Source organism: Phodopus roborovskii, unplaced genomic scaffold (genome assembly GCF_943737965.1).
Source record: "Phodopus roborovskii unplaced genomic scaffold, PHOROB, whole genome shotgun sequence".
NCBI lineage: Eukaryota > Metazoa > Chordata > Mammalia > Rodentia > Cricetidae > Phodopus > Phodopus roborovskii.
Window position 1 is genome coordinate 9,545,409 of NW_026126424.1, and position 13,074 is coordinate 9,558,482.

Here is a 13,074-nt window from a genome sequence, read left to right on the forward strand (position 1 = left end):
AACCCAGAGCCTCATGTCTGTTAGATAGGCACTCAAGCTCTGAGCCCAATAGCTCTCATTTGGTTAGTCTTTTGAATCTTAAATTTAAAAGGGAATAAATGATCAAATTTCTTAGCAGAATTTATCTGAAAAACTTAAGTCTATGGTGTCAGTTTGTTCCTCAGTCTAAATTGAACAGATAGGATTTTCTATTTTAAACATACTTGAAAAATATTCTTCTAAAAGATCTAGTTTCCTAAAAAGCCTCATTGTTATGCTTATCACACAACAGTAATAATGCATTGGTAACATACTCTGAGTATAGACTGGAGTTGATATGCTAATATATAGCCACATTCATCTATATTTTATGTGTAGTATATTCTTGACATGTTGAAAATAAAGCAAAAGTAGGAGCTGGTATGTAAAAACTACACGAGAAGACCATTTTGCATACCTTCATAGCTTGGAGTTAATTTCATTTTTTATCATTTCCTTGGGTTTTTCATGCATCAGTATTTAAAGCTTCTAATTTCATTTTGTCACCTGTCTACTCAGCATCTGTCATTAGTATGTGTATAAACATTGAGACCGAAAGTATGTGTTATATTCAGATGTTCTATTACTAAATAGTAATAAGTGGGGCCATAGCCTATTTTTTAGTTTTAAAAACTGAAGCAAAGTAATAAAATTGGTCATGTTAACTATTTAAAAGGTATAAATTATTGATATTAAGTACATTTACATGGTTGTGTAGCTATATTACCATCATCTGTCTCCATAACTCTGAACAGAAATACTCTACCCATTAAATAATAGCTTCTCAATTCAACCTCCTTTAACCCTTATAAACTACTTTCCTATTTGCCTTTTTATGAGTTTGAATATTCTTGGCACCTTATAGACATATTTGTTACTTTGTATCTACCTTATTTCACTTATGATAATATTCTTAGTGAAATATATAGCTTTATATATTAATAGTATTCATGTTGTAATACTTAAAATCTCTGACATGCTTTGGTCTTTCCTTTTTTTCTTTTCCTCTTTTAAAATAAAGGGGAAAATGAGGCATAGAAGTATGGAATAGAAAAGAAATAGAAATAGAAGCCGTTTACTTAATGTATAACCATCAACTAGTATAGAGAATGCCCTGTGCAAAATATTTAAGATTCAAAATGGAGTGTTCCTTTAGTCAGGCTGAAGAGTTCAGTCTCTGATATTTAGACTTTAGCTTAGTTTTCTTGTTTTTGGATGGATCACTGAGTAGCACAGTTCTTACTTTTACTTAATTTGAAGAGAACCATGGCCACTTAACTCAGGTAGAAGAAATAGATGAAGTGTTCGGTTTCGTGTGTTACATAACAGTTTCACCCCGTGATACAGTACCATGGGCTGTACTTGTCCATCTCCTTGTTATGGGCTGCATTATCTATCCCTATATTCCATTTCTTCAGTGCCTGACTAGCATGCCCTACTAAGTTCTGTTGCATCTCTCCTGTCATGTTTGCACTTTGATCCCTAGCTTCTGCTTGTCCATTGTACTAAGGACCAGAGGCTTACTGACTGCCAGAGGCGCCTGAAGTAGGTGTTGGCACTTGTCAGGCCAGGAAAGAGATGTTGTTCCTACCTGAGCACATCTCTGTCTTCTGATTTTTTAGGATGAATGCTATTATTTGTACACACACATTTTATTTGCTCACTTGTTGGGAATTTGGATTGTTTCTACCTTTGGTTATTATGTAAAGTGTTGCTTTGGATGTGGATATTCAAATAGTCTCTTTAGGACTTTAAGGTTGATTGTTTTTGCATATCCAGAAACAACATAGTGGGATCATGTATTATGTGTGTAAACTTTTACTTCAAAAAATTAGTCATTAAGAGTTTTATATTCACCCCATCCCTAACTCTTCCCTGATCTACCCCCTATTTCCCTATCCACACACTTCTGTGCTTTTTTTTTTCCTCTTAAATCCTGTAAGATCAATTTGTGCTGTCTCAATATTCACAGATGTGTGATATTCTACTGAGTTGACTTCCTGCTGTCTTTCCTTCTCTCCAAAGCAAATAATTGCTAGTAGTTCCACAGCTAACAGTAGGATTAAGTAGACAGAGGCTTTTGTCCTGCCCTGTCCCATGGCTGTTGAGTCCCAAATAAACACACAGAGGCTTCTGTTAATTAAGAACTGTTTGGTCAAAGGCTCACGATTATTATTGGCTAGTTCTCCAATTATTAACCCATTTCTATTACTCTCCATATCTCTACATGGTCTTGGCTTACCGGAGAATGTCCGGGCATCCTGCCTTCCAAGTAGCTACATGGCATCTCTCTTGAGATACCTTTCTGAGTTTCCAGAATTTTCCTAGTCTGGTGGTCCCACCTATACTTTTTCCTGGCTACATCCTGCTTCATCATTGACCAAAACAGCTTTATTTATCAATCAATAAGAGAAACATATTCACAGCATAGAGAGGGACATCTCCCATCATCTCTTTTCTGTCTAAATAAAAAAAGGTTTTAACATAGTAAAATTAAATATAAGCATACAGTTATTAAGCAAGAACTATAATTAACAATATTTAGTCCATTAACATTTGGCAAAATTTAAAGAAAGTATTCTATCCTTGATCCTATTTTTGTGAGTCTAAAGTTTTATATGTAACTGATCTTTTATCATGGTTAAGGAAAACCAGAACCATAACTATCTGTCTTCAACTCCATCAAAGACTCCAGAAGGATAATACTTAACATCTAAAATTGACAGAGACATCTCACTGCCTGGACAGTCACCAAAGTTCCTCTGTAATATTGGGGCATCCCTGTTCAACCTATAGGCCCAGAATGTCTGCCAGACTTTTTAATGAAGTAGGAAATTTGAAGATCTGTCTTGTATTGGCAGAATTCATCAGTTGCTTTTTTCTGTAAAGCAGGAACCTTGAAGGACCATCCTGTCTCTTGGCAAGTTCAACAGTCATTTTGCTTTATAACAGTTTGGACAGCATGCTGGTCAAGCAGTCCAGGCAAGGGCAGTTCTTTGCCCAGTGGGCCCCATTAAAGGCAAACTCCAGAATGAGTTTCTTCAGTGCTGATCTTTCTCTGTGATGTAATTGGTGTTGCCAGGAGCAGTTGTGTCTCATTGTCATGGAAAACCCTATTAAACCGTTTTAAATGCCATATTCTGTAGGCCTTTGAAAGGGTTTGAAGAATGCCTAGCCATTTGAAAATATATCTCTGTATATCTAGAAAACCTAATTAGCATAAGTTTTGACTATTACAGGTGCTTATCTATAATGTATATTTAATTATGAAATATATCTCTGTATATCTAGAAAACCTAATTAGTCTAAGTTTTGATTATTATAGATGACTATTTATGTGTGTTTAATTATGCATTACATTTTTAAAAGAGCTGTATACACATACCTAATCAAGAGTAGTAATATACATATAGCAAAAATGACCTTAAATCTTTATCAATAAACCAAAATCCATACCAAAGTATTCATTTCTATATCGTATTTACTTTTTTTCTTTAGAAAGAGATTGACTGTGATCATTAACCATTTATGTGAATGAAAAACAAATATTTATAAAAAATATTTGGGAATGTGGGCATAGTTCTCTCCAAACTGCTTCCTGCTGTTTGGGGTTGCTATCAAGCCCAAGGAGTTCTGAGAATACACAGAACCCTAGCCAAATCTTGACTGTAGTATTATGTGAGGTTGCATCTTCTCAGCTGTTTTTGATGTTGAATCACCTGGTTCACTGCCTCAGGGGGTCTGGCTTGATCCAACCATATTAGTCTGGAAAGAATCCACAGCATTTCATCTTTTGTAGAAACAATAGCAGAACCTGTTTTCCAAAATAACATGTCCGTAGACTTCAATTTTGAAGCCAAGGCATTTTTAAAATTTATAGGTTGGATTAATCCTGGATTAATCCAGCAACATTTATAACCAAATGTCTTTTAGCAGCTTTTCCTCCTTCCTCAGCAATCAGACAATTCAAAGACAACACAGTAACATACAGTACCACTGTGAGTTCATAAGTGCAGCTTCCCTGCTGTGCCCGGAAGATACTATTTTTCCTTTTTGTCATCAACTGCCTTAGCTGTGAGTATATGACTAATTATGGTAGTCTATATGTTCCCCTGAGCATTCTGTAGTCTGTTTTCTATTCCTTGGCCAGTTTTGCGTATTTTTGTTAATCACTATCTATTGCAGATAAGAGCTTCACAGATGAGAGTTAAGAAATGTAAGTGATCTATAAGCATTAGGAGTTGGTTTAATACTCTGCCCATTTTTAGCAACATTATAGTAGGTTCTTCCAGCCTACGAACTGTCTAGCAATAGGTTTTTAGATGGTAGATGGTGCCAGGTTTAAGTTTCATCTTATGGAATGGGGCCTAAGTCCAGTCAGAAATTGGTAGGTTACTTCCATTATGCTCATGTCACTATTGCACCAGTGGACCTATCTTGCTGAGTCAGTAGTAATTGTAGTGTGTAGGGTTTGTAGCTGGGTATCATTGATGATTATTTTTCTTCCCCAGTAGCTTGCATAGTACCTTGCAGCACCATGAAGGCTAGCTAATAGGAATGATGCTTCCGGGTACATATCAGCTTGATGTTACCTGTTTTTGACTTAAGGATGTGTTGTCTTCAGCAATAAGGTCTTGCCATCAAGTTATAGGTGCCAGCCAAGAGCAATCAATGGCGGCAGTCTGTGATGTTTGGAGGCATATAGGACCTCACTGAGTAACCCATCCCTGGCGTTGGGCTTTTTATTTGTTAGTCTCTAGTGTCTAGTAGTAGAATTGTGTTGGAATTTTGATGGGATTGTATTGAACTTTAAAATCCTGGTAGTATGGCCATTTTCACAATATTAATCCTGCCAATCCATGAGCATAGAAGGTTTTTCTATTTTCAATTAATTTTTTCAGTGTCTTAAAGTTTTCATTGTAAATTCTTTCATGTCTGGTTAGAAATATTCCAGTAAACAAACAAACACACACACACACACACACACACACAGAGTGGGGGAAGGGACAGTCGATTGTGAATGACATTGATTCCTTGATTTCTTTATTATGTTTTTCATTTGTATATATAAAAGCTACTGAGTTTGGGGTGTTAACTTTGTTCCTGCTGCTTTGCTGAATGTAGTTATTAGCTGTAGGAACTTTCTAGTCTTTTAATATATAGAATCATATTATCTGCAGATAAGACTTTTGCTACCTCCTTTCCTACTAGTATCCCTCTATCTCCACTTTTCTTACTGTTCTAATCCATTTTTATGTTGAAAAGGAGTAGAACAGTGGACATCCTTGTCTTATTCCTGACTTTGTTGGAAATGCTTTGAATTTTTCTCCCATTTCGGGTGATGTTGACTGTGGGCTCCTTGTTTATTCTTGTTTATTGCCTTTACTATGTTGAGATGTCCCCTTTATCCCTGTTCTCCCCAGTACTTTTATCATGCATAGGTATTGGATTTTGTCAAAGGCCTTTTCTACAACTAGTGAGATGATCATATAGCTTTTCTCCCTTAATCTTACTGATGTGATAGATTATTTTTGTTGATTTATATTCTTGAATTCTGTTCCAAAGTATCTTGAGAATTTTTGTATTTATGTTCAAAAACAAGGACTTGCGATTTTTCTTTCATTTTCTCTTTTTTGTTGTTGTTTTGTTTTTGTAGTAGTTGTTCTTTAGTTATGGTTATCAGAATACTGGCTTTGTAAAAGGAATTTGGAAATGTTCTCCCTTTTCTATTTTGTGGAATAGCTTGAGGAATATTGGTGTTTGCTCTTTGTTGAAAGTCTGGTAGAATTCTGCACTGAAAACATATGCCCTCTGCCACTTGCCTGAGGAGCACATGTCTGCTTTGCCTTTCTGTGTTTCTTCCTGTACACCCCCTTCAGGTAGGGAGTCCCAACTAGAACTGGTAGGGAGTCCCAACTTCCTCCCCTGCCAAGCATGCTTGTCCTCATCCCGAGTAGGGAAGCCTGATTTCCCCCACTTCAATTCTACCTATGGTAGTTTGAATGACTCCCACTGTCTCATATGTTTAAATATTTGGTCCCTAGTTAGTGGAACTGTTTGGAAGGATAAGGATCTGTAGCCCTATTGGAAGAGGTATGTCACTGGGACCCTACCTTTGAGATTTCAAAAGACTCATGTCCTTTCCAGGCTTCCTCTCTCTTTTTTCCTATTTGTGGATCAAGATATAAGCTCTCACTCACCTCTCCCTGCTACCATGTTTTTGTTCTGTCACTTGAACTCTAATCATCTGAAACCTCAAGCTCCAAATTAAATGCTTTCTCTTATAAGTTGCTTTGGTGATGGTACTTTATCACAGAAGTAGCAGAGTAACTAAGAAACCTCAGATTCTTGCTGTGTATATGCCTGATCCCTTCTCTGGGCAGTTTTGAGACTTTTCTGTGCCAACTACACTAATCCTCTTTGCAAGGCTCCCCTTTCTACATGGAGGGTCCACTAATCTACACCAGCCACTCAACCTACCCCTGCCGCCTGCCTAAAGAACATGTGCCATGACTTCCTTCCAGTGTCCTTTCTCAAAAGACCTCTTTAGGGATCCCAGACTTCACTGCAGTACATTTCCACAGTCACTTCCCCCAGACCTCTGAAGATTGACAATGAGGATCTTCTCAGCTCCATAGGTCTATTCCTGGCCTTAGAAACCTCACATAGCCAGACCTGAGCCAGAACTACTACTCCTGAAACCCTGTTTGAATATCAACACTGAATTGCCCAGAGATAGAACCCTAAGCCCCATACAGCTAGTGAACCACTTGACAAGCTGGAGTAACAGGAAAAAGAGTTTCAAACACCCAGTCAACAGGAGACAGGACTTCTATCCAAGAGATAGCACTAGCAACCTCAACTCCAATAGTCCTATTGTAAATATACAAACAGGAATAACTAAAACGACTCTCCACCAACAGTTAGTACTCCCACAGCAATGTTCCCTAAGAAAAGTGTTTTAGATGATATGTAAAACAGTGACTTCGGAGTAGCAATAATAGACATTACCAAAGAACTTTAAAGAGAATATAAAATGCCTAAATGCCAACCCTGAAAACACAATTGAATGAAATAATGAAAATAAGATGTGAAAACAGAATTTAATGAAGAGATAGAATCTTAGAAGCAAAAATGAGATCTTAAAATGAAAAAATCAGGAATTAAAACAAAAAAATTCAGAGGAAATCTACAATGTTAACATTTTTCTACCAGTTTAAAATTTCTATTATAAGTTCTGGAAAAATATACACCAGCTTTTTTAATAGTATTCATGTCTAGTGAGAGTAGTTGTAAAGGGACTCAAATTTATGTTAAAATGAGTGAACTGGAAGACATCCTCAGTCTAAGGAAGAAATGCCCATCATGGTCCAAAAGGCTATACAACACAAAAATTGGAACAGAAAAGAAAACATGGATAAAATACAGATGGACATACACAGGTAAAATACCACTATATGTCACATCTATTATAATTTCTATGATGTATATATAATAGTTTGTGTTTCCCTTAACTCTTAGTCTATAGTAACTTACCACAACACGTCCTTCATACAAATAGACAACTTGGAAAATCTGTGGGCCAGTGAGAGATAACCATTCTGAAAATACGAGCAGATTTCTTGACATTTGCTCAAAATATTTTTTAGTTTAGAAACAGCTTGAATATTTTACATTTAACATGTGTAAAACAAGTAAGTCAAGATTTATTTGAGCTAATAAGCATGTTTAGTATGAAAAGCTGAATTTGTAACCATTTTCTCCATGATATGACTTTGTGCTAACATTAGGCTTTCTTAGAAGACCACTTAAATCAACTTCTTTGAGGGAATCAACCATTTTGAATGTTTCACTAAAACTTTTTTTTAAACATGTGAAAACAGTATATGATCATCCTAACACAATTAAATTTAGGTCTTTTTTTTCCCCCAGTTCTTCTCACTAGATATCTCAATTAGGGTTATTGTTGCTGTGGTGAAACACCTTGGGCCAAAGCAACTTGGGGTCAGAAGGGTTTGTTGGGCTTACGTTTCTATATCACTGTTCATCATGGAGGGAAGTCAAGACAGGGATCTAACCAGGGTAGGCACCTGGAGACAGAGTTGATGCAGAGGCCATGGAGGAGTACTTGTCCACATAGCTTCCTTGCTCAGCCTACTTTCCCAGGGCTGAGCCCAGGGGTGGCCTCATCCTCAGTGTGCTGAGCCCTCTCCCATCAATCACTGATTAAGAAAATGCTGTATAGAGTTGCCTACAGCTGTATTTTACGGAAATCATTTTCTCAGTTGAGGCTCCCTCCTCTCCAGTGACTCTAGCTTTTGTCAAGTTGACGTAATACTACTCAGTATACTAGACATAAGTATTTTCATAAAAAGTTGATGTGTGTTCTTCCAGAGCTTATATTTTGCTACAATGAGCATTTTAATTGTGGACTTTGCCATAGTTTTCCAGTAGCAGAATTGGCTTGAGTTGAGTCCATTGTAACTTGTATAGTATCTAATGTCTTCTTCCTGTCTTATCTGTCCTGTTTCCTTAGTAATTAGATTTTAGATTAGTAGTGTTTAGCTTTGTTTCAGCTATGTAATAACTTTGGAGGTTAACTTGTTAGATTCATTTCAAGTGTTAGGAGCTCAGTTTAGATTGGATTAAGCAAAGAAAGGATGTGACTGAATTATTTGTTGATCTAGTTACACAGAGAAGTGTCTAGTAAATTGGTACGGTCTGTTGCAACCTTCATATGTCTAGTGTCTACCTCCTTAGCAATGGGGTTGCCAGGTGTGCCTTGGTGCACACAGCTCTTTGTTTTTACATGAGTGCTTGAGATGGGGTTCTTGTCCTTGTGCTTCATAGCAAGCACTGAGGGTTTAGCTGTCTTCAGAGCATTATACTTTTAGAACATTTTTATCATCACAAAAGTAAACTTTGTACCCATCCCCAGTAATTTCCTCCTTTTCCTGGTTTGGGCAACTACTAATCTATTTTTGTCTCTCTGGATTTGCTTATTCTACTTAACTCCTAGATTTGTCATCTCTTCCTCTTATCTTCCCTTTTTGGGTTCTCTTTCAGAATGACTGTAGGTTTTGCATAATTACTGGTTTGATAGTTATGACTCTTCTTTTTGTGCCATTCTAATACCTGAAATAATGAGTAGCGCTTAATAGCATTGCTGGTATTTGGGTGAATTGTGAAATTAATCTAGGTATTACAGTGATTTTGGGCTATGTTTCTAGTACTTAACCATTGGTTAAGAGTAGTTAGTGTTTATTATGATTTAGGATCCTCATTTATCCTTTTTACTTCTGTTTTGTGTTTGTTTTGATGTGCCAGCAAGTTAGATCCCATTTAGAGTTCTTCATGAATGTCTTTTCTTGCTTTTTGTTCTTTGTCCATTATACTTTCTCTGTTAGCATTACCCCCAAGGCTTTCCCCTAATTCCTATTTACCTCTTTAGGCATAGTAGAGAATTTTGCCTTTCTTCTTTTCAGAAAGGTCTTCTATGACCTACCTAGTCTTTTCATGTGATATTGCTTAAAATAATCTATATTTCATAGGTCTAGATCAGTGATCTTATCTGTTAAAATGTTTGTGCATGTACTTGTATACTTAGAAATGGTGTGTGTGTGTGTGTGTGTGTGTGTGTGTGTGTGTGTGTGTAAAATACGGTGACGGTTAGTTTCAATTGTCAATTTGACACAATCTAGAATTATCTGGGAGGTGATTCTTGGCCTGTGGGCATGTCTGTGAGAGGGTGTCTTGATTACATTAATTTAGGCAAGGAATCCTGACCATGGCAGGTGGCAGCACTTCCTGAGTTTGGTCCTAGACTGTATATTAGAGATAGAGATGAGATGAGCACAGGCATGCGCATATTCATGCTCTCTTTGCTCTCAGTTTGACTCTGTCTAGCTGCCTCAAGTTCCTGACTTGATTTCCCTGAAGTGATAGACTTTAACTTGGAATTGTAAACTGAATAAACCCTTCATCCCCTAAGTAATTTTTTCAGGGTATTTCATCATAGCAACAGAAATGAAACTAAAATAACTAGTTTAATGTGTAATAAATACTTATTTTGATAGAAATCACATGAAAGGGCTATTACTTTCATCCTCTTCATTCTAATGGTGACTGGATTTCTTGATAACAGGCATTGAACTTTTACCTGTGTTTTACTTCTTTTTTTTTTTTTTTTTTTTTTTTTTGTCATAACACCCTTTCTGTATCTTTATCATAGCACTTACCGTGCTGCATTTTGTAATTACTCGTGTATAATTGTCTTCTCTCAAGAGACTATCCTGAGCATGGGTGATTTTTGATGCTCCTGGTACTTTCACAGCAGCTAGTACATAGCACGTATTTCCTTATGGAATCAATAAGCTTAACTGGGGACGTGGGATTACTTTACCCTGTTCTGGAAATAATTAAATGCTTATATTTAAATTATGATGAATTATGATGATGGACTAGTTTTTTGTTGGTTAGTTTGCAAGCCTTACACTTTTTGAAAATACAGTATAAATTAAATACCAGGAAATATCTTAAAAGGAGACTTTTTTTTTTTTTAATGTAAGCCTTTTTTAAATTAAAAAAAAAATTTGATTCAACAGACAGATTTGCTCTTCAAAGAATCTATGGGAATGGAGAGATGGTTCAGTGCTTGTTATTCAAGCATGAGAATCAAGCATGAGAAACTCACTGTGCAGTCAGCCTGGTACATGCACTGGTAAACAAGAACCCCTCTCTCAACAAGATGGAAGGAGAAGAGAAAATCCAATTGTTCTCTGACCAACACAGGTGTGCTGTGCTATGTGTGCACCTGCACCCAAATACACACGCATGTTAAAAAATCTGCGTCTTCAGTGGTTCGTGTATTGTAAAACAAACTTTTTATAAGCACTGTTGCCAGTGTTTTATCTCAGTTCTCAGAAATCTGTGGGGTATTTACTGGTGACACTTTATAGGAATCTAAGGAACAGAAAAATTGATGTTAAATTGCTCCAGGTCATATAAACACCATGCAAAACATCAGGGATTAAAGTCTACATAACCCCATCTATCTCAAAAGTCTCTGTGCTAACATCTCTTATTTCATACTTATGAAATAAGACAGCATTCATATAAGAATGTTATGGACAGACATGGATGTAGGCACATATAGTCTCAAGCCAGAATGCAGTTATTTACCTAAAGAAAGGAATAGGGGTGTGGTTATTGTTCGAGCACTTCTTTATTTTTTCTCCTTTTTAAATTTAAATTTGAAACAAGGTTTTACATGTCAATCCCAGTTCCCTCACCCTCCCATCCTCCCTATCACCCCTACCAAACTCCAGCCTAGTATACAAGTGGACTTTGGGAGCCCATTCCACAAAGAGAGATACTTCCTATGCCTAGACATATGGGGGAGGGCCTAGAAGCTGTCCCAAATGATATGACAGACTTTGAAGACTCCCCATGGAAGGCCTCACCCTCTGGGGAGCAGAAGGGAATGGGCAGATCCAGCACTTATTTAGCATGAAGGCTGCTCAGCACCTTGAAGCAGGGGTAGTGGTAAGTCATATGATTTTCATAGAAGAGTAGCGTGGTAGAGGATGGTGGCCAGCTGTTCTTTCATCCCGTTAGTCAGCATCTATATTTTGCTTCAGTTAATAGTAAAAGTATATGATTTGTTAAACAAAAGAATGATGGTATTTCCCTGGAATGTGTGTGTCTTTGTTCCATCACTTTGTCTCATATACTGAATATTGTTTTTGTTTTGTTCCTCTTAGTTAATAGCATGTTCTAATTGTAATTACAATACCATAAACAGATAGTGTTAATATTCTAATAAAAATGTAATGATCATATATTATTATGTTAATTATGCTAATCATGATGATCATGTTGCTGACCTCAGTGTTTTATATATAGTAGTGTTTTATGAAATTGAAAACTTCTAGAATATTTTTATTTTAAAAGTATTGCTTATAAAATTACGATTTTTCTTTCTATAGAAATCTGGTTAAGAAGTACTGTCCCAAACGCTCATCCAAAGATGAAGAGCCAAGGTAAATCTAACCTGTTAGTGAATGCATTTTAAAAATATTCAGAACACATATATATTTCATTACTTTATAAAATAGACTGTAATTGTCTCATGAAGTTTTTCTTTAACGTTTGCTTTAATAAAAACATCACATGGACTACTATTTATTTATCTTTTGAGGATAGATACTTTAATGAACTTAATAGTGTTTTGGTTTTGGGTTGCCTTTTATTTTTGTCTTTTCAGAATAATTGAAAGAGATTTTCAAGTAAGACCTAGATCAGGATTTTGAGTTGTTCGGTCTCCAGACTTTGTGTAGTTGTCATTAGCTTTCTAAAAATTTTGCCTTGCAGGTAGTGAAAACTGCTTGGCTGATGGATTTAAAAGGATAATAAAAAGTGATGAGATTCGGGCAATAATTTTTAAATCCTGAATAAAAGGCTAGAATTTATTTTGAACTTTGGAAGTTTTAAAAATGAATATGCAGTGGTTATAAACTGCAGAAACAAAATGAGGTTAAGACTTAACAGCTTTTGTACATATGTATTGGTTTTTAGCATTCTTAAGGGATCCCTACCTAAGCTGCCAGCTTAAGAGTGTTCCTTGGTGTGTTCCAAGTAGATATATACATTTTAACACAGTGATTTTTTTTTGTTTGTTTCTCTCCTTCCCTTTACACACATTTTTACCCTTATTTTTGCCCCCTTTATCCCGCTTTGGTGCCTACCATAATGGTAAACCTCCATTCAGGATGTGGGCAGGCATACAGGCAGCTGTATCCAGAGCTGATAGCAAAGTTGTTCTGTAGATCAGCCATCAAGATGCATTTGAGTGGTATGATTGGCAGGTTCTGTCCTCGAGAACAAGCACATCATCTCTGCAACAGGTTCAGCTGCCAAGCCTAGGAATCCACCCAAGTGATTCCCAAGCTCAGGCCAGTCAGTTGGCAACCTAAGAGATTCCACTATGTCAAAAGAGGCTGCAGGTAGTATTCTTATTGTATTCTGACCCCCAAATATCCCTTTATTTATACATTA

General features: G+C 36.5%; 1 protein-coding gene across 3 annotated transcripts in view; it reads left to right on the forward strand.

Moving 5' to 3' along the window:
- Positions 1–13,074, forward strand: part of Fnbp1l (formin binding protein 1 like) — a 75,693-nt gene that overhangs the window by 31,385 nt on the left and 31,234 nt on the right. For all 3 annotated transcript variants that reach the window (XM_051185581.1, XM_051185582.1, XM_051185583.1), the window contains exon 3: positions 12,006–12,059. In XM_051185581.1, coding sequence (XP_051041538.1) covers positions 12,006–12,059 — 54 coding nt within the window. The remainder of the gene's footprint in view (positions 1–12,005; positions 12,060–13,074) is intronic.